Here is a 23,199-nt window from a genome sequence, read left to right as displayed (position 1 = left end):
TGTTAATTAATCCTGTGGCGAAGAAAGAAAGAAAAACAGACTGCAGGGTAATGAAATTCAATAAGACAGTGGTTGAGCAGGGAAAGACAGCTAGTGACATGCAGTGATGGGAATAACGGCTTATAACGGTTATAAATAACGCCGTTATTATAAATAATTGATTACTCTTCCCATCTTAATAACGCTATTACGGTTACTGCCAAAAAACGCGGCGCGTTACTATATTTGAAGCTGTCTTTTTCATCAGACCAACTAGATCTGAGTCTGATCCGTTTTTACCGTTCTTCCTTGGTTCCCGTGCAGTCAGTACACGAGACAAGCGCATACATGCTGGCGATTGCCGGAGGTTGAGTAAAATGTCATGGTTAGCCAATCAGAGGTAGAGTTGGGCGTTCGAATGCACGCATAGTCGGACACACAACGAACGACACAAGCGAGTCAGTCAATGGGAGACAGACAGGTATGGCGTTATGAAATCAAGGAGAGGGTTAACTTCTCCTGCTCCAGATGTCCCACCGTAGTCAGAAAGGACAGGGGAGACACTTTGTTTCTCTCACTATGACTCTAGAGTCGCTACTCACTCTGAAGATAATCGTCAAGAGTGTATATATGTTATTTATTTTTGGTGTAGTGCTTAACAAGCATCATTTCATTTTGCCCAGTTGTGGCCTGTTGAGGTGTTGTGTTATTGGTATCGATCCACTATATAAACATAATATCTCCATACATGGCATTTGATTGGAGGCTAGTCTCACTTTGTCCCACAGCAACATTAAAATAGTTTAGATTGGTGTACGTTGTTTCTGTTAATAATGTTTTGTATTAAGTGTCCATTTCATTATAATATTCAGATTTATCATAAATAATTGAACATGCACATGTATTTTAAGTGCCATTAAAGAGGGGGAGGTGGAGGTGGGGTCACATTTGAGCATTTAAAAATGTACTAACGAAATAGTTACTTTCTGAAGTAACTAGTTACTTTCATAATTTGTACTGAATAACAAATTTAGTTACTTTTTGGAAGAAGTAACTAGTAACTGTAACTAATTACTTGTAAAAGTAACTTGCCCAACACTGGGGGCATGTAAAGTAAGAGCAAGCTGCATGAAGAGCTAGCTTGTCCAATGGCTGATTCATTCCTCTGGTGTAGCTTCTGGAGGTTTGGCAGGATTGTTGACAGTCAGTGGAAGAAAAGATCAGAGAACATGAGGACCTTTCCTCCTGAACTTTGACATTTAAAGTCCTGTCGCATTGGTGCCGTTTCTTGCTGCCCATCAAACAGCGTGTGCTAAACATGTTTCTTTCTTTGGATTCTCGGCTGAATTAAATAGCTCAATATAGGATCATTTAAAACGCAACCGCGACTACATTTGTTTTGTACAGCCCTATTTCTGATACCGTGGTGGCAGACATTTTGCCGTGGCGGGCCGCCACTACAAAAACAACATAGAGAAAACACTGGTTTGTGATTGGCTGTTTAGCGTTACCCGCCGTAGAGACATGCAGGAAAAGGTCTACGTTACGGGGCTCACGTAGTAGGAGCTGATAGATAAATAAAAACATTTTTAATAACAAACTTTTTTAGTAGCAAATGGGATATTCTTTTAAACCATTTTACCTGAAGAGATCCAGTCACACTCTGGCTGTAACAGGCAACAAAAAAACGTTAACTCTGGGCTAATCAGGACTCAAATCTGTGTCAAACCTGCCACAAGCATCAGCTCAGCATTTTTCTGAGCTGGCCGGGATATAATGTGACCAAAAGCAGTCCACACTGTCCACAAGCTGTCACAACACCCTGAGTAATGGACGTATCCGACATATTGTCGCAGAATGTCACCAGAGTGTGTTCGTCAGTGCGAGTGTGCGAGTGAGTGAGTGGATCTCATCCTGACAATCCGTCGTCTGCGGCCCCCTTGAGGGCCCCTTTTCTCTCTCCGAACATCCGACAGTGACTCAGGCGGCAGGACTCGTCTGGAATGAGCTCCCCAGAGATCCACAGCTCCTCGCCAATTAGATGTGGAAGTGGACGCGTTGGCAAGGGCCAGGGGGTGGTGTCTGCGTGCACCAAGTGTGACACTTACAGCAAGGTTCAAAATCACAGCGAGGACTGTTATGATGGGGTGAGTGGAGATGGATACATCGGTGCCGTGACCTCTGTGGATTACTCACCCACACACACATATATATATATATATATATATATATATATATCGTTATATATATTATGTTATTCAAACATGTTATTCATAAGGTGTGATTGATTGTTAAGTAACCTAATCACAGTTTGACCTCCTTACTTCAACACACCACTACAAGAGATTCAAAGAGGAAATGGTCTACAAGAGTCTTCTTTATTCTGTAGCCACTGATGGCAGGTTGGCAAAGGTTTTCATGTGTGGTTTGATCTACAGTACTTTTTTTGTATTCTTCATATATATATATATATATATATATATATTTTTTTTTTTATATTGCTTTCATGTTTTTGACTATACTGTTGTTAGTGTTGTTTGTTGGATGGATGATGCATTCATGAGATCTGTGTTTAATGGTTAATGCTTGATGGAAGATGATAAAGTTGAACTTAACATCTATGTTCATATGAAGAATGTTTATATTAGGGTGCACCTTATAAACCCGCATTTTTAAACTACAGTAGAGTTGTGTTTCTGAAGTTCACACTTGTTGGTCTGCAGTAAAAACACACACAGTCACTTACCTAGGGCTGGGTATCGTTTAAAAAATGACGACACCAGTACCAATACTAGTACCCTTAAGGTGATATTAATACTTCATTGAAGAGTACTTCATTTAATAACTTTTTCTCTACAATCGATAGCCATCGCATGAATGGAAGCAACTGCCAACTTTGCCAAATACATTGTGCTCTACTGTGATTGTGTGCGAGCAAATCCATGCAAATAGTTTACTAGATCTGCGTACAAAAAGAATCAAATGCAGGTATCGGTCTGCCTGGAGACCCAACCCCCCCTTCCTTTGCCACTGGGTGTGTAGAACTTTGCAGTAATTGTTAGCTGTTGGTCTGCAGTGAAAATGTCAATGCCCAAGCAGGTAATGTGACTATAAATGTGTCCTCATCTTATTGGTGAGACCCAACTAATGCAATCAATATTTCTCAATAGCAAGTATAGAGACCATTTAAACCTCATATGCAATATAACTATGAATTAATAATAAATAATACATCATTGTATTGTATCGGAAACACAATGTGTCCCACTGGAATCACGTTGTGTGGGCTGAAACGCAGTTATATAAAAAAAACAGTAGCGTAATACATGAATAAAATAGAAAATAAATGTCTAAAATGACATTTTTTAATATCGCTTTTTGCGTAGGGGTGTTGTCAAACATCGCTTGGACTCGCCGGTGTGTCTTTTGTCCTTTTGTGTTTGTTTTATGGCTTTTTGTTTTTATCTATGCATGGTGGTACGCAAGTGTATGAGTATGGCTCTGTGATAAGCCTGCAGTCGGTTAGCTTAGCATAAAGACTGGAAGCAGGGGGATGCTGCTAGCCTGTCAGCCTCTGTCCAAAAGGGAACAAAGGTGCCATCTTGAAATGTGTCAGATAGACTGTACCATGGATGATTTAAGACCCTTTTTCTTCTCAGCCCCCCTGCCCCGTTAACATTTTTGCAGGGCACTGTATCTGTCGGTACGCGATCCGTGCTGCCTGCACGATCCGTTATGCAGTTTACTCCACACTACCCTTTGCGAGCGCTGTGAAATGAATGAACTTCCCACGGTGCAAAGGTGCGCAAGCATGGAACAGATCGTGCTGTGTCGTAAACAGGATTATCATTTGAGCATGTGCGAACATCTTGCACATGCGCATAACGGATCGTGCAGGCAGCACAGATCACGTACCGACAGCATCCGTGTCACATTCTCATTCGGGGCTGAGCCCCCCTAAAGGTCTGATCCTAGAATGGGCCCTGGACGGTACATCCTGTTTGGTACAGAAGATACTTTTATATGAGGTAATAAGTGTCAGTTTCAAAGGATGATATCTGAATCTGAAGATGGCCATGAAAAGCAGCGCTGCATTAAGACATCTTATAAGAATCTCTCTGTTTAAAGTTGCCTTTCATCATTCTCCCTTAAACCTACACTCTTAATAACTTCCTCCCCTAATGTATTCCTAATGCATTTCACATCACAACAGCCCCACTGTGGTTCTTATTACTGGATCTTGTAATGCAGCTGGACTCATATGTGGCTTGAGTCTCATCTCCTGTTCATGGCTGACATATTATTCGCTGGGCCGGGACATATTGCTGTGTGAATAGAAGGCCAGACTAAAGTCCCCTTCTCATAACCAAGCATTAATAATGGAATAGGACATTAATCAGCTCATCATTTTGGCAAAAAAAAAAATAAGAGGGTGGGTGAATTTGGGTGAAAGGACGCTGCTTAGGTTCCGTGTTGGTACTCCTGCCTGTTTTCTCCAAACTGGGGGCGTGCCGATTGCCGTCTACTGGAGCTAACACACTGACTATGGACAAGTGGCTCATACAACCACACTGACTATGGAGAAGTAGCTCATACAACCACACTGACTATGGAGAAGTAGCTCATACAACCACACTGACTATGGAGAAGTAGCTCATACAACCACACTGACTATGAACAAGTAGCTCATACAACCACACTGACTATGGAGAAGTAGCTCATACAACCACACTGACTATGGAGAAGTAGATCATACAACCACACTGACTATGGAGAAGTAGCTCATACAACCACACTGACTATGGAGAGGTAGCTCATACAACCACACTTCTAAAGATCTGAAAACTATCCCTTTAAGTAAAAGATCTGAATACTTCTTCCTCCACTGGAACCGGGTATGTTGTGGTTACATGGTCTGTGCTGCCAGGACACTCTTTATTACTATTTACTTTTGATTCTTACACGTGTGTGTGTGTGTGTGTGTGTGTGTGTGTGTGTATGTGTGTGTGTGAGTGAATTTAAATACTTTATTGTCCCCCCAAGAGGATATTTAGTTCCACAGCCCGTACATGGAGACATTAAAGAGCCATAATAAAAAATAGATTCCTAGATTTCTAGTACCTTTGTTGCTCGACTGTGTGTGTGTGTGTGTGTGTGTGTGTGTGTGTGTGTGTGTGTGTGTGTGTGTGTGTGTGTGTGTGTGTGTGTGCACCAGATGCCATTGGACACTAATGAGAGCAGGGTGTGTTACAGCCTCGGGGAGCAGCCTCACTCCTCAGTCTGGGGAAATCAGTGGCTTTAAAACCACAACCAACACACTCTCCCTCTTCTTCTGTTCCCTCCATTCTCCTCTGCTCTTTCTATTTTGCCTCATCTCTCCCCTATCCTTTGATTCTCTCTCATATTCTCCCGGTCTCAAGACACACAGCGGCCCTGCCAGAAGGTACACTGTGCGTTATCCAACCACTGATGTGTCTCCACAGAAAAATAACACTTTCCGAATCGCTGCAGATTCTGAAGAAAAATAGAAGATATTGATCACAGTTCATCTCTGAATGTCTCGTAAAATATCCCTTTCTTTAATGAGTTTGATCAACAACTTCCTCTATCCTGCTACTGTCCCTGTATAGCCATCCCCAAACTACATTTAAAACAATGACAAATGGAAGCTTTTCAATGCAAACCATGCTGCTTTCTGTTTCCCAACATGAGCTCTGGTTCGGAAAAAGAACTTCCCTTTCCGTTACTGAGCAGAAGAGAAAAAATAAGAAGTTAAAAACACGACGGCTGTTGCAAGGAAAAAGACTACTTTCCAGAGGGAAGTGATTTTTAGAACGAAGCCTCCTCTTCATGCTTTGAACACACAGACAAACCCATTATTGTGCTTCCCCTTACATCCCCCTCTCCTTCAATCCTTTTTTCTCCCTCGTTCCACCGCATCGTCCATCCTCCATCCATCTACCACTAACCTCCTCTCTCCCTGCTGAGGCTGTGGTCACACAGCAGCTTTGGTGCTCAAACACAAACTGCAGCTGGAAGCATTGTTGTTCAACTTCAAGCTATCCACTTAGAGTCAGGGAGTTGAGTCGATACTCAAAGTGGAGTCTGTGGACCCCAAAGGGTCCTTGAGAGATTTTTGAAGGGTTTATGGAAAATAAGCAAGCATTTCATTGACTACATGTGGAGGGACTGTTTGGCTCACAGATGTGCACTCTGCACTCGGCAGGTATCTCCTCAACTGCAGCTGGAATCAGTCAGACTTCAAGAAGTCAACAAAATCTTTCCAAAAATCCTCAAACAAATCTGGCACTTAAATAATGACTGGATCTGGAACAGCCAGGGGTGTGATCCGTTTGATTACCGTGTTTACAGTAACTTACGGGTAGAAAACTCAAAAAGTAACAATACACAAGTAGAAGAGGACAAAACACACTGCCGACATGTCAAGTGATAAGTGTTCAGAGTTTGCTACTTACACTAGTAGAAATGATGTAGTCTTTATTAAACAGTAAACAAACACAGTTTTACACTTATTAGACAGCATATTCCTCAATTATGCTGTAATGAGAAACCATAGATAATGACGTTTTAGTTCTAAATAAGACGTAATAAACCACACTGTGTATTAAATTAGACCATAACCAGAAATAATATTAGACGGTTAACAGACATGTTGATGCCCAAATTTTTGACACCATTTTCCAAAATTATGCTAATTGAAAACCATATTTTATGCTGTATTAGATCTAAAATTGACTATACTTTGAGACTATTACACAAAATGAATAATTATGAACAATTCACAACTTCATGTTCAAATGCTTTTATTTTGAAATTGTGGATCTATCGCTTTTTACGCACTCCGCTGTCCACTATATATATATATATATATAAAAAGTCAGGGATTTTGTAGGATGAACTTGTATGATCAACCAATTATAGTATATAGGTAGTTATACTGCATCGGCAAGGTCTCTCCAGACAAATATTTCAAAGCAGACTGGTGTTTCAAGATGTGCTGTTCAAGCTCTTTTGAAAAAGCACAAAGAAACGGGCAACGTTGAGGATTGTAGACGCAGTGGTCGGCCAAGGAAACTTAGAGCAGCAGATGAAAAACACATCAAGCTTATTTCCCTTTGAAATGGGAAGATGTCCAGCAGGGCCATCAGCTCAGAACTGGCAGAAACCAGCGGGACCCAGGTACACCCATCTACTGTCTAGACAAGTATGGCCAGAAGTGGTCTTCATGGAAGAGTTGCAGCCAAAAAGCCATACCTCCGACATAGTATGAGGGTGTGCCCTGACAGTACCTAGGTAATGACTACTAGCCAGTCAGAAGCAGAGTATGAGGGCGTGCCCTGACAGTACCTAGGTAAGGACTACTAGCCAGTCAGAAGCAGAGTATGAGGGCGTGTCCTGACAGTACCTAGGTAATGACTACTAGCCAGTCAAAAGCAGAGTATGAGGGCGTGCCCTGACAGTACCTAGGTAAGGATTACTAGCCAGTCAGAAGCAGAGTATGAGGGCGTGCCCTGACAGTACCTGGGTAAGGACTACTAGCCAGTCAGAAGCAGAGTATGAGGGCGTGCCCTGACAGTACCTGGGTAAGGACTTCTAGCCAGTCAAAAGAAGAGTATGAGGGCGTGTCCTGACAATACCTAGGTTATGACTACTAGCCAGTCAGAAGCAGAGTATGAGGGCGTGCCCTGACAGTACCTAGGTAAGGATTACTAGCCAGTCAGAAGCAGAGTATGAGGGCGTGCCCTGACAGTAGTTAGGTAAGGACTACTAGCCAGTCAGAAGCAGAGTATGAGGGCGTGCCCTGACAGTAGTTAGGTAAGGACTTCTAGCCAGTCAGAAGCAGAGTATGAGGGCGTGTCCTGACAATATCTAGGTAACGACTACTAGCCAGTCAGAAGCAGAGTATGAGGGCGTGCCCTGACAGTACCTATGTAAGGATTACTAGCCAGTCAGAAGCAGAGTATGAGGGCGTGCCCTGACAGTACTTAGGTAAGGACTACTAGCCAGTCAGAAGCAGAGTATGAGGGACGTGACAGTAGCTAGGTAAGGACTTCTAGCCAGACAGAAGCAGAGTATGAAGGTGTGCCCTAACAGTAGCTAGGTAAGGACTACTAGCCAGTCAGAAGCAGAGTATGAGGGTGTGCCCTGACAGTACCTAGGTAAGGACTACTAGCCAGTCAGAAGCAGAGTATGAGGGAGTGCTCTGACAGTACCTAGGTAAGGACTACTAGCCAGTCAGAAGCAGAGTATGAGGACGTTTCCTGACAGTACCTAGGTTATGACTACTAGCCAGTCAGAAGCAGAGTATGAGGGAGTGCCCTGACAGTACCTAGTTAAGGACTACTAGCCAGTCAGAAGCAGAGTATGACGGCGTGTCCTGACAGAACGTAGGTAAGGACTACTAGACAGTCAGAAGCAGAGTATGAGGGCGTGTCCTGACAGTACCTAGGTTATCACTACTAGCCAGTCAGAAGCAGAGTATGAGGGTGTGCCCTGACAGTAGTTAGGTAAGGATTACTAGCCAGTCAGAAGCAGAGTATGAGGGCGTGCCCTGACAGTATCTAGGTAAGGACTACTAGCCAGTCAGAAGCAGAGTATGAGGGCGTGCCCTGACAGTCCCTAGGTAAGGACTACTAGCCAGTCAGAAGCAGAGTATGAGGGCGTGCCCTGACAGTACCTAGGTAAGGACTACTAGCCAGTCAGAAGCAGAGTATGAGGGTGTGTCATGCTAGCAGCTAGGCGAGCATTATAACGTGTGTTCCAAAGTGACCACGTTTGTCTCTGAAGTAAAGGCTGGACTACAATAGAGCTGTTTGGAGCAGTTTGTAAACAGTGTTTTCTGTTGGATAGGTAACTCCCTTTGGGGGTGGCTTTTTCAATGTGAACCTATTACATGCACAACAAAGATATATAACCATTTATGTACCATTTACTCTGATTTCAAGTAGTTTGTACAATAAGCAGTTTCTTTTTACAAGATCAAATGCTTTTTGGAAATCTTTATAACAAATAAAAGTATGCAGGCCCCTTTTCAATCTATGCTGAAATCACATTACAGATTGTGTATGTTGTGTATATGGTCAATGCAAGCCCTTCCTTTCCTAAATCCATTTAGCTCTTCAGCCAACCTATTTGTCTTCTCAAAGCTCATTAGTCTTTCAAGTATAGAGGAGTACAGTTTGTATACTGTAATCAATAAACTAATTCATCTATAGTATAGGGGTACTCTAGGATTGTCCAGGTGAGATTTGACTATAGGATTTATAATCAATCTATACCAGAGGGAGGGCAAGATTCCAAACATGAAACAATTTTTAAACAGGCCATGCAGAATCTGCAGCAATTTCCGAGATTTTTGGACCTCTTCCATTGCAATTTCAGTAGTATAACTGTGTTTGTTTTCCTGTCTCTTAAAAACAACATACAGTAATTTCAAGTTTTGATCACATTTTTTTACAAAGTGAAGCTTATTATGTCTTATTAATGTGCAACATAATTAAGGTGTTTGGTATTTTATTAGGGTATACATGTTCATTTACTGTCTAATAAAAACATTATTTCTAGTTTTGGTCTAATTTGGTACAAAGAATGGCTTATTATGTCTTTTTAATGTACTGTAAAATAAAATACTACCAGAAGTTGTGGTTTGCCTTAAGCCACAGGTTTCAAACTTAAGGCCTGCGGCCAAATCCGGTGCCTCGCAAATCTTTATCCGGCCCGCATACGAATTTAGGTTCACGATACATTTTGGCCCGCGTAGTTGTGCGCCAAACGGAAAAGACAGGAAACTGTTTTTCAAACTGCAATCACGCCACACTCAAAGCAGAATCTGAGATGTAGAAATTCCCACACGGCCTGTGAAACAGGTTGTTGTTAGTTGGGTAGCCTACTTTGAAAAATGTAATCAGAATGCATTGTTTTGCTTGATTTGCTAAATTCTATGATGGCTAAGGAACTTTTTTGCTGAATGTTTTTCAGGGCTTTATGTGGACAAAATAGGCTATATGAGATATACAATACAGTCAAAAATATTTTACTTTTTCAATTAAATAAAAGCATGTCAACAAACTTTTTATGTCTGGCCCCTGATGTAAAAGTGAAATATGTAGGGCATCAATTGACTGGGGATTCTGCTCCCTGAAGTCTTGTAATATGAAACAGTGTTGACTCTGCATTAACAGCAAACAGGAGCTCAAAGTCTTCCCACCACAATATTATCAAATGTACTGTACTTATACAATAAAGGTCTGTCGTAATATATCAAGGCATGAATCTCTTTTTATGAATTTAAAGTATATTTTCTAATTAAATAAGGCCTGTGCTCTGATATACTGTAGATGTGTTTGAGAGTGATGATGGTAAAAAGTAAATGAAATAAAACAAAACCAGCCAGAAAAGTCAATTATTGCTCTGCTTACATTTGAAGTGTGATGAATCAATTTAAAAAGAGGCCGTGACATAATTGCCACTTATCTTTAATGCAGTTTCCAAAAACTTTTCTGCGGACTTTTTAAATTTTTTGTTTCGCAACAAGGCGATTGATGTGAAACAGGGTATTTGTGAAGCATTAAATGACACTGTGTGTGCCTCAGATCTGGTGAATGGTGTCCAGAAGTGGCTGCTGGTTTTATTGAAGCTGAAGTGAGTGTTGGTCAACACGAGACTAAGGATTACTAGCCAGTCAGAAGCAGAGTATGAGGGCGTGCCCTGACAGTACCTAGGTAAGGACTACTAGCCAGTCAGAAGCAGAGTATGAGGGCATGCCCTGACTGTAGCTAGGTAAGGACTACTAGCCAGTCAGAAGCAGAGTATGAGGGCGTGCCCTGACAGTAGCTAGGTAAGGACTACTAGCCAGTCAGAAGCAGAGTATGAGGGCGTGCCCTGACAGTAGCTAGGTAAGGACTACTAGCCAGTCAGAAGCAGAGTATGAGGGCGTGTCCTGACAGTACATAGGTAAGGACTACTAGCCAGTCAGAAGCAGAGTATGAGGGCGTGCCCTGACCATACCTAGGTAAGGACAACTAGCCAGTCAGAAGCAGAGTATGAGGGCATGCCCTGACAGTAGCTAGGTAAGGACTATTAGCCAGTCAGAAGCAGAGTATGAGGGAGTGCCATGCTAGCAGCTAGGCGAGCATTATAACGTGTGTTCCAAAGTGACCACGTTTGTCTCTGAAGTAAAGGCTGGACTACAATAGAGCTGTTTGGAGCAGTTTGTGAACAGTGTTTTCTGTTGGAGATGGTAACTCCCTTTGGTGGCTTTTTTTACATTGTGAACCTATAACGTGCACAAAAAGATATATAACACAATAAAGGAAAGGGAAAAAGCCAAAAAGCATATGAGCACTTTAACTTAACTAAGTAGTTGTGGTGCCAAAACTAAACTGAGCCCGTTTCACAACGTTAACAACGTGTTTAAACCCATAAACATTATCTTCTCTGGTTTGGAAACGAGGACGGAAAACACTCCTGTGGTTCGAATTTCCTGCCACAGCTAGGGGCGCTGATTTATGACACGCTCCTGTAGGTAATAAACAACCTATATGGTGGTATGGTTTGGAGGACTGGTTGGATTCAGGACTGGCCACAGCCGTACTTGGCTAGTCTCCACAGATGCTCACTGTGTGATGTGGACAGGAGCAAACAGCGGAACACGTCCTTGAAGCTTTCCCTCTCCAAAAACTAAAAGGAGCATTAGTTTCCCTCCTCACAGCAGATCCGGAGGCAAGTTCTCGGTTCCAGGACTTTGCATTGGCTAAATAAAATAAGGTAATAACACAGCAGGGCTGTGTGTCTGTTTGCTTGTTTTAATTTTTTTTTCCTGCTCTCTGGCAGCCAACAACAGATTAATGAGACACATTCAATATAAACAAAAGGATCCTTTTACTATCAGTACAGATGAGCCCTGACCATCATTTCTATCAGTAATACCAGATTGAATTATTACCCACACTGTCTGCTGTGAACATTGGCTACAGTTTACAAACCAACCTCCTGCTGCACCTTTGACCAGCTGGACATACAGTTTTCCGATGCATTGAGGGTTTATTACCAAAATGTCAAGTACCCTTTCCTCTACTTCCAAATGAAGTGGTTTAGATAATCTGGCTAATTAGCTGTTGGCTTGTCTGCTTGTTACTCCCTATGGCCCTATTTCAGTGATGTTGTGTTCAGAGAGCTCTGCCATTGCTTTGGTGAGTAGAAAATGATAATGGAACTGGTAGAACCTAATGCAAAAAGCTAAGAAAATAAATAAAACAATTGTAATAAACTGTAGTTTTTATTTAAGATGTATTTTAGAGAGACAGCTGTTGAACCAGGACTCTAGGACTCTCTACTTTTATGTTTCCTTGTGAGTGTGTGAGTGTCTTAACATTTATGTATTCACTGTTTTTAGCTGTATGGGTACTGTTTTTAATGCACTGTAATAAACCTTGGGGTGTCCTTAAAGGCGCCTGCTAAAAAAAGAGAACACCTCCAACTGGTTTAACTGGACCCCTGTCCAGCAAACAACCCCTGGGTGTTTTTTTTTTTTAAAGATGATTGTCCCCCAATAAGCTATAAGACTGACTGATTTTGTTGTTGGTAAGTACATTTTGTGTGTGAGAGTGAAACAGCTTTTACCTTATACATTCCACACACCAAACGATCTGTGCTGCTTTGCACTCGCTCTCTGCATTTCTTTCTTGTTATTCTCAAAGTAAACTCATCTGGGGCCCGCTGATGGTTATGAGAATGTGCACTTGTTAGGGAAATTATGATACATACTTTCCCTCTTGTTATTTGTTAAACTGTTTGCATAGAATAATATGAAATACTTCCTCTGTCTATTAAATTAGTAAGAAACCATAACACTACTTGAACTCACAAGATAACATGGGAGCCACTGTTTTGTCCTTGTCTAAGCACGGTGTGTTCCTGAGGGCATGCTTGCCCTCCCAGACCAGATAGGGGAGACGTCATCGGTTCTGACAAGATAACAATTGACGACATCTACTCTGTATCACGATTTATCACATTTTCACTTGGTATTATAAAACGCAGCTGTAGAGAGCTTTACGTTAGGTCACTTCTGTACTCATGCTGTGCGTACTGTAACTGCCTCCTTGTTGGGTTCTCAAGTAAAATGAACTTTGATATATCTTCAGTGGCCCTGTCTATTATTTGATAATGGAAATTATTCTAACAGCACTACACTGGCTGCTGCAGGCATTTCTGCCATCAATTCTATCTGTGCTTGTCTCAGTTAAAAAGCAGTTTCTCTGACATTATCTCTGTTGGCTTCTTAGTCTCTTTCCAGTTCCCTCGTGCATCTCCTCCTCATGATTATTACAGTACGAGGCTGCACAGAGCAATATGTTCAGCAGCAGATACGAGTCAGACTGTTTGTGTCCCACTCTTTTCAAAGTCCTTTCTGAGTTGATTGTCAGAAACCACATCATCTGGTGCTTAGTTTCCAATATAATGACTGACGTGACTCAGCTTTTGTGCCTTTGCTTTCTGCGTGAGCAGTGTTTAAAAAAGGCGTGTGTTGAAATAGCAGGTGCAATCATGTCGCTGTTGAGAGACTTTCACCTCATTTAAAGGAGGTTTCCGACCTGCTGGGATTATGAAAACCATTCAAACCGGAATGAAATGCGCCACCAAAATGTTGAAATGTTTTCGACACATTTGACCCTGAGCTGGTTGACCTTCTCTCAAACAGCCAACCAGATGCTGTTTTTTGTAAAATCTAAGCATTTTATTTTAAATCTAAGAGTTTTTTTAATTGTTTCTCGTTTGCTTTGTTCCATTCATCTAATGTGCTTCCCATCTTCGTCATGAGCTGCTTAAGAACACATACATTATGTTTTCATGATTTTTTTAGTACCAGTATATTTTTTGAATATACTTATTTGGCATTCACTGCTTAATTGGAGCGTTGTACAACAATCTTTCAACTTGCCAAACTCTGTGTTTGTATTCATGCTTCTCCTCCTTCCATAAGAGTCCTATAGGCTTTTCCACTGTGGGTGTTTCCAGTGCTGCACAATCATATACAGCTAGTGTTGAAGGTTTGATTTCACAGCATGAAATCCATGCTACGGCTGCAGCTAGCTTATTTTTGCCTATGAAAAAGTAAATGATGAAAAATGGCCCATCACAACTTCCCAGAGTCCCAGATGTCTTCATATGTTTTGTTTTGTCCCAGAAGTCCAAAACACAAAATTATTTACAATTTATAATAATATAACATTCATAATCTGGCATAGGAGGAAAGACACTCTTGGTTGTTTGCATTTCTTTGAACCAATCACAATGGTCTTGGGGCGTCGCTAAGCTCCAGACACAGCGACGGTGGCTCTGCTAAATGGTCTCGGCAAGGAACTTGTTTTGGTTTAACATTTGAAAACTCCACATACAATATTACATGAAGTTAACTGTTGACACAATACAGTAACGTGAGCTGATACATGGTTAAACCTCATTGGCTCTTACCAGTGTATCTCCGTGTGTACTTCGTCCACAGCAATCCCACCAATCGGTCCCAAAACGTCCCAGTTAGAGAGGAAATGCCCTAAACATATTCTTTATAAAGCTTTACAATCATTCCCCAAAAGAACCAAGCAGGCCTGCCTTGTACCATCCAAATCTTCTTCAAAACATTTTCGGCGTATAGGTTGCTAGCTTGAAGTTTGTTGTCGTTTCCCGAAGGGAACAGTGTTTGAGAACGGCAACACACAGAGAGAGGAAGCTGAGGGACATTATCCTGGAAATGTACTTCGGTTGATCCAGACTTATTTACTGTTAATTGAGCGGCCAATTAATTGATTCCCCACTAATCCACCCACACAGTTAAGGACGCACACAGATCCACAGAACCCTTTAATAAAGCATCTACTAAAAGACATGTCCACATACCTAAGATGGCGATGACCTCGTCGTCCTGGATGACCTCCAGGGACCCCGACACAACGAAGCACAGGGTGTCGACGCTCTCGCCGGCGTGGTAGATCAGGTCTCCAGGGGCGCAGTGGGTGGTCTGAAACTCCACGGCCAGTGAGCGCAGGCAGCCGTCGCTGGCTAACCGGAACGCTGGGTGTTCGTTAAACACCTGAGTGAGAGAGCAGGAACTTTAGATCTATTATCAGTTCTTTAAAGTTTACCTTTGCTACAGTAGCAGCGCGGTCTAAGACTGCGTGCATGACTACATGCAGAATTGTCAAGTAATGTAATGAATTCCTAACACTAAAACATAAGTTACACTAAAAAGATTACCCGATTCAAAGACAACTTTCAATGAAGATGACCCATTCAGATTACAGCTGACCAACGACTTTAAACACAGAAAGAGTCTTTCCAGAAATATATACGAAAAAGAGAAGCTTGAAAGCTCCCAAAAAAGTGAATAAGTGGAACTTTTGGGGCCCTATCTTGCACCCGGCACAGCGCAGAGCAGAGCCCGACGCAAGTGTCTTTGCTAGTTTAAGACCGACGCAGTTGTCAGTTTCCTGTCCAGCACCCACATCGTATTGCTATCTTGAGGCAGCAGGAAGTGATCGACCAACAAAAACCTGGTCTAAAGTCAATAACGCAGCATTTCATTGTTATTTTAACAGAGCATTAGTAAAATGATCCTAGGCTCGTGCACAGTGCGAGCACACTATGCTTGTTACACACACAGGGACACACAGCAGCACACACACATGCAGAAGATTACAAATAAAAATATTACAATGTGAAATAGTATTATGATATGATCTGCTCGAGTGCTTTCACTTCACACACGATTATATTTATTATTGTGTGTTAATCTGTGTCTTCTCCTTTTCCTCTTATCCCTCGCTGCTGCAACAGTGTGAATTTCCCCATTGTGGGATTAATAAAGGATTTTGAATCTTGAATCAGTTATCAATTATCACTTATCTCCTTCCTGCTTAGCAAATCCTCCATCATAACAGCAATGCTCCAAGGTCCAAACGCGCCTGGCTTTTAAAGGGAATGGGAGATGATCTCTGATTGGTTGATTTCATGTTACGCCCAAAACACACCTCTGATTAATGAAGACACTAAGTACAACCCTTTAGAACCATGCGCCCGGCGCACGGACCCTTTTTTCTGCCGTTAAAATAGTAAAAGATTTGTTTGTTTGTGCAATGGATCAGTTTTAATCAACCTCATTAACATACATTCCTGTAAAACCACTGTACTTGATTAATTAATTTAAAGATAATATGATATAAAGCTATTTGAGGCAGCCGCTCTGAATGACAAGACTTATTTTAGTGGCTGCTGAGTATTGGCCATTAGCGATGGTTGTTACACAGCACTGTTACCAACGTTTTGGGACCCATATCAGTTGTGTCATTGTATTAGGTTTAATATGGAGCTCCAGGCCAATTCAGGTGTTTGGAGAATGTTATTGCAACCATTAGACATCTGGGCAATTCTCATTTATACATTTTTTTATCCTTTGGGTTAGTGTTAGTGCAAGTTAGTCCTTGTAGTTACATAATGATAGTTTTTTGGACATTTTACAGAGTCTCAGATTGTTTTTACGTCGACTGTGTTTCAACCCCTCATGTGTAGGATTAGAGGATTTCTGACTTTAGCGTCTACTTTCTCCTGAAACAAAAACGCAAGCCATCAGGAGTCTATATTCACAGAAACGTCTACACATAGTGGCTCTAAAAGTATTTACATCAAACTGTGAGCTGACTGCATTGTTACCCCCTTCTGACACAATCAAGACACAGAAGTCACACTATCCATCATGACATCCATTGTTACGTTTAGTTTTTTTATACAGTGGAGCCCTGTTCATTCCTTTGAGAGTTGCTCAGTGGTGCATGAAGCCAAAAAACTTCAGCTTCCTCATATAAAATCAACCGGATCATCGCCGCTGCTTCCCTCGATGTGTGGCCCATAGAACAGGCGCACTGGAGACTTCCGCCAGCCGAGCCGGCTACTTTCTGTTTAGGACTCCGCTAGTCTCGCTTTGCCAGACCATCCACATGCTGCGGAGCGGTGGAGGGTCTGGCTAGTCCACACAGCATTCCGGGGTGGGAGAAAAACGTGGTCTGTTTTATTGGGATTTCTTTAAACCAATCACAGTCGTCTTGGGCGGCGGTAAGCTTCGGACGGAACCGCTGCAAAATAGCCTCCGGAAGGAACTTGTTTTGGTCGTGTAACAGAAAACTCAGACTGGACAGATAGTCTAGCTAGCTGTCTGGATTTACCCTGCAGAGATCTGAGGAGCAGTTAACCATAGTCCTCACAAATCCACCAGAGGTTAGAACACCAACACAGAGACAGAGGAAGGGGACGGACATCTGGCCGAAAAGAGGGACATCCGTCGGAATTTCCAGCGGCACTGGAGCAATCCCGGAAGTGTCGAGTAACGTTGAGGATATACACTAGCACTCCGCTAACTTGAATGGGGATTAAATTATTTAATTGTGCGTCTCTTTTAGACTTTCCAAATGTTATCTGACCAAATGGATAGTGAAACGAGTCATTTTGCGGCGGTTGTGTACTCATTGATTTACAGACATCTCTTTCGCCATGTAAGTCAATGTGAAAAAGTCTTTTGGGGCCAGACGGCTTCACGTGACAGACACTGAAGTTGTAATCCCACTGTTTGGCCACTATGTCAAACTGGCTTCAAAGCCTGGCACACTTCCTGGGGGCCGGAGTGAAGCGCTGTATTACAACTAATGTGTGTCTGTAGGAAAACCATAGATACATACCTTCCTGTTGAGGTGGACACAAATGTCGGCCCGCATGTCCTTGGGACAGATGGATAAGACCTGGAAGACAGGGAGACATAAGGGGGTCAAACTGCTGTTCACAGAAATTCCCTCTGAGGACTCAATCAATTAAAAAAATAGTCAAAGCGAGATGAAGGTTTAGAAGTTTCAGCAGTTAATGAGGAAGTTCTGATTGAGCATGTGGTCTATTTATTCTGTTTCTGGCCTCGCAGCAAGAAGGTACCTGGTTCAAACCCTGGCTGTCCCGGGCCTTTCTGGGTGGAGTTTGCATGTTCTCCCCGTGTCTTCATGGGGTTTTCTCCGGGTGCTCCGGTTTCCCCCACCGGTTCCCCTCCCTCTCAATTAATTCAAGTCACTTAAGATCAAATCGTCAGCTAAATAACATGTAATGTAATTATACTATCTGTAGAATTAGATTGCAGCGGTTTCTGTGTAGGATAATTTCCGACTTGTGTGATGCAAACATTTCCAATAACTCCAGAGCGTTGTAGACAGGGCTTGACATTAGCACTAGGGCAGTAATGTGACAATCTGCAAGAAACATGTTGCTTATAAATCACACTACACAATAGTAGTGACAGCACCGTTATAGTTATCAATGCCGTTAGCATCATGGCTAACTCTATTGTTACTTAGTTTATGACACATCGTTTCGGCTGTGCTTTCTAACATGATGTCATTGTGCTAACCGAGCACCGTTAGCCTACAACAGAGCTGCTTCACTACACTTGTTAGATAACGTTTCATTACAGAGTTCTCTGTTGATTTGTGTTTGTCGCTGTGTGCTCGTGGTGGAAATGAATGTAAACAGAGAGTGGTGTGTCCGAAATGCAATGCGCCTTCAAGACCAGGCTGATGTTAGAAGTCCCTCTAGTGGACAGAACATGTAACAACAACCAAATGCTTATAGCGGCATTGACAATGCATAAGCCTGAGTAGTGTCGTACATATTTATAAGAGGCTGCATTTGAGCATTTAATATTCGAGTATTATTTGAATATAAAAAAAGCAATTTGAATGGTATTATAGAGGAAGACTGACTCTATAATAACTTTGATTAGCAACCGCCAACCCACCAAACGCAGGTAGATTTCGGCAGTGGCGGGTAATACAGTCACTCTTACTAGCCACTTTGGTGGGTGGAATGCCATTATATTGTCACACTGGTGGCTGGAGTACTGTGTCACTGTGACACCGTCTGACACAGGAACACAGCTGTGACCCAGTGTACAGCGGCAGCCGACGGTCGGTACCACCTAGCCTATGCAATAAGAAGCAACTCTTTTTATGTCTGTGGTTTATTTTCATACAAAAAGGATCTTTACACACATGATCAAAGCTGAATATTTGATGACTGCAGTGTTATATTTTATGTAGTCTTGATTTCTGTGTTTTCAGTGCTCATTTTAAAGGGTTGTTGATCTGGTTCTTCAAGGTAATTGTAGTCAACTTTATTTAACACCTGTATTAACACCTAACGGCACCGTAAACCACATTTAAATAACCACAATAAGAAAAATCATTTTGCGATCTAACTCTATTAAAGTAAATTACTTTATTCATTATTATTAAAAAAAAATAAAAAATCCTAAAGGGACTCATTTAATTCAATGAGTCACTTTATTCAAATTGAAGATTTTGTTTGAGGGTTTTAAGGGAGTGGAATCAAAATGCAGACTTGTCTTCCTGCTGCTGAGTTTATTAACTCCAGCCCAGTGTGTGCCAAAAAAGCCTGTCCATTGTAATCGCTTTGTCCAGCTCATTACACCACTGAATCAAGTCTAGTTAGGTCAAACACAGTAAAAACTAAATATTATCCCATCTTCCACCAAACTGCCTTATTACATACGACAAGGGGAAAACAATTAATCATCTAAAAGCCTCTGCAACATCAAAACAAAGTCTTAAAAAAAATCATCTGCTTCATTTAGAGTGGAGGATATTAGCGGCACCTGGGAGACTCAGGTCTTTTTTTTTTTCAAGTGTGTACAGTGTGATGGCTCCCAAAGTGACAAAACATATCCACTAATTGGCCCAGCTCCGACTCAGGATTTATACTGAGGGCAGTGTTGGCTTATGTCTCTTCAAGAGGGTCTCAACAAAAACTTAGAAAATGGGATTGATGGGAAGGAGGATATCTCATATGATCTGAAGAGAGTTCTCTCTCTTCAGATCATATGAGAGCATCACTGTCACCTGGTAAATGCTGAGGAAGTTAATTAGATGGACAAATAGTCCATTCAAACAGGACAAATACAACCAGGAGATTTTATGAAATAATACCTTTCACAAAGAAAAGCTGTACATCTGCACTGAAAATGAATTGTATTCTTATGTTCCTCCAGAGGTGACAGAGGGTACATGAAAGTAAACAGAGCCAGAAATCAAACAGAATTTAAAGCTGCTGCGGGCGGCAACAGTGTTTGATTTGGAGGAGTGCTTTCAGAGGGGCACGCTATATTCACTGGCTGTGGGAAATGGTAACGTTAGGTCCATGAGAAACAATAATTACGCTAACGTTACACTATGAGACACTATCAAATTAAAAAAAGAATGATGTGACGTGCCGTCATGTATGAAAGGAGACATTTACAGGTGGTGATTGTAGACTAGTCTAGATGAAATCTCCAACAAATGATTTGAAAAAAATATCTAGTTTCAAAGATTTTCCCTGATACTGCAATTGCAATATGTTTCACTATATAAGAGAATTATCACTTTTGCATCTTTATTCTCTTTTTAATTTAAAAATATATTATGTCTGCTGTGTTCAGACTCATTCAGGAAGTGTCCTTTTTAAGAGCAGATACAATACAAAAGGGGAGTTCATATACATCTGACTGCTTGAATTTGTTGATGAAAACCAAGTGCAGTAATAATAATAATAATAATAATAATAATAATACATTTTATTTAAAGCCCCTTTCCTGACACCCTAGCCTGGCTCCGCCCTCCTACGTACTTCCGCTCAATTTTCATTTCCCTTCAGTACTCCGTCTGGGCTTGTGGTATATTCTTGGGTTTTCTCCGGTCAAATCTTTACCGGTCCAATCAGCGAGCAGAGGGAGTGGCTGAGAACGATGATGTTGAGGTCGTGCGCTAGTTTGAGTTGTAGTTCCGTAATGGCGGCAGAGAAAGATGCGAGCAAAGCCATTCGGTGCGTTGTGGCAATGCTGCTGAATATCCACAAGTTAAATCCTGAGCAAGAACAATCTTTGCTGAGTTGTGTTGGTGGCCATGATGTTGTGGCCCTCCTCCACACGGGGTTCAGGAACAGTTAGATTTTCCAGCTCGCTCCGTTAGTGGTGAAGGAGTTGGCTAAGGCTAACGCTAGCGATGCTAAGCCGACGTCACGACCAAACGTTAGCGATTGGTTATGGCAGATACAGAGTGGCTCTGGGCAGATCCAATAGTTTTAAACTTCAACAAAGTACCCGCCTTCAAGGAAGTTGACACTTGTCAATGGAGAGTGGCCAGACTCTCTGGACACATGAAATGGACCAGTCTGGTAGGACCAGGCTAGTGTACCAGAGTCCGGTAGGACCAGGCTAATGACACCCAAGGTCACAAACAAAAAAGGACATGCAAATTATAGTCATAACATTTGAAACATGGGCGTGTCTCGGGAGAAAACGGAGCTAACTGGTTGGTCTAAAGCAGGGGTGCCAAACTCAACTTCACTAAGGGCCACACTGGAAAAAGAGAATCACATTAAGGGCCAGACATGTCTAGTTTGTTGACATGCTTTTATTTCATCCAATGAGTCAAATATCTTTGACTGTATTTTTGCATGTCTCATATAGTCTTCTCCCTTACAGTTTGGTCAACATAAGCCCTAAAAAACGCAGCAAAAAACGTCCTCAGCCATCATAGAAAAAAGGGACAAAAACTAAGCGAGCCAAAATGTATCGTGAACCTAAATTCATATGCGGGCCGGATCACAATTTGCGAGGGGCCGGATTTGGCCCGCGGGCCTTGAGTTTGACATGTGTGGTCTAAAGCATCAAAAATGAAATACAAAATAATAATCTCTTGAGTCAAATAAAGCGTACGATATCCATGCTCACACTGGGCCGGTCACAGCTTGAGAACAGTTTCCTCCACTGACAATTTAAAAAAACGTTTAGAGGAAGTCACATCGGTGCTGACACCTTACATGGGCTCAGCCTCACCTTCTCCGTGTCGATGCCTTTGGACATGGACCAGGTGGAGACAATGTAGTCCATCACGCGTTCACTCAGCCCCTTGGGAACCTGGTAGAGCTTCAGGAAGTCCCGGACGTTGTTGAGCATCTCGTGGTAGCGGTTGGTGTTGGCGTACATCTGCTGGAAGATGGTGGTGACATTTCCAAAGATGGTGGCATAGAGCAGAGCTGGGGAGGAAGACACAGGAGAGGGATGAACACATGGCAATTCTTTCTTTCTCTTTTTATCCCTTACTTCTTGGTATTAAAGCTAAAGTACGTCATTTTTGTAAGTAACGACAACCACACTGTCGACGCGTCCACATGATACAAGCCTTACGTGATCGCGCACCCCCACCCCTCCTCCACGCAGTTGCTAGTAGCCAAGGAGGACACGGAGGATTAAAAAAACATGGTGGACTCTTCAGAAGAGGAAATTATCTTCACTCGAGTTTCTGCGCTGGAAAGTCTCCGGACGCCACCATCTTCTGAACATAGTCCTACTGAGAAATCCAGAGAGAGCTGTGTGGAGCTGATAGTCTTAATTAGCTTTGTAGCTACTCATTTGGCAACGGCTGGAATGTAACAGACGTTCATTAATATCAAAAAGTTATTTTAAACCTTTTTTTCCCATTTATTTCGTTTTGTTTTCCCTTATTAAAGTGTTTCATCAACATAATTATTTTGACTGGAGTAGAACATCAACTTACACTCTCTAAAACACACACACACACACACACACACAGACACACACACACACACACACACACACACACACACTCTAAAATAACTTCACATGCATTCTAAAGATTTCAGTCACGTCTTCATCTTCTTCATTTTCATCCACTGACAAAAGCCACAAGATGTAGCCGAAAGCTCCCGAAAAGTTGGACCTTGTGCTAAGAAGTATGCAACTACAGTATACCAAACACCATTACAATCACCCAGTATCCACCAAAGCCCTGCCAGTCACCAAGAAAACCACCTACCAACGACATAGTAACAGCCCAGCAACCTAGCTAAACAAGAACACAGAATCAAAGCATCAATACCTTAGAAACCCCCTAGCAATGCCTAGATAACCCTTAGACAACAACCCTGCACAAGCTCTGAGCAAGTCCTGTTCATGCAACAAACAAATACAGAAAGATTTACCTTTTCTAGAGTCTATTTCCTGTACCAATCACTCAGCCAACTGGGCGTTCTTTCCTTGATATGCTTTATTTCTTTTGCTAATGATCTAAGATTTGAAGTATTAAAAACTGTAAG

The 23,199-nt window shown here is 42.0% G+C and overlaps 1 protein-coding gene across 4 annotated transcripts in view; it reads right to left on the bottom strand.

Moving 5' to 3' along the window:
• kcnh5b (potassium voltage-gated channel, subfamily H (eag-related), member 5b) overlaps window positions 1-23,199 on the bottom strand; it is a 177,671-nt gene that overhangs the window by 39,169 nt on the left and 115,303 nt on the right. For all 4 annotated transcript variants that reach the window (XM_078278189.1, XM_078278190.1, XM_078278192.1 and 1 more), the window contains exons 9-11: window positions 21,920-22,119; window positions 17,727-17,786; window positions 14,899-15,091 (exon numbers count right to left, since the gene is read on the bottom strand). In XM_078278189.1, coding sequence (XP_078134315.1) covers window positions 14,899-15,091; window positions 17,727-17,786; window positions 21,920-22,119 — 453 coding nt within the window. The remainder of the gene's footprint in view (window positions 1-14,898; window positions 15,092-17,726; window positions 17,787-21,919; window positions 22,120-23,199) is intronic.

Source organism: Sander vitreus, chromosome 20, assembly GCF_031162955.1.
Source record: "Sander vitreus isolate 19-12246 chromosome 20, sanVit1, whole genome shotgun sequence".
Classification (NCBI taxonomy): Eukaryota; Metazoa; Chordata; class Actinopteri; order Perciformes; family Percidae; genus Sander; species Sander vitreus.
The sequence above is the reverse complement of the archived record's forward strand: the minus strand, read 5'-3'. Positions and strand labels throughout refer to the sequence as shown.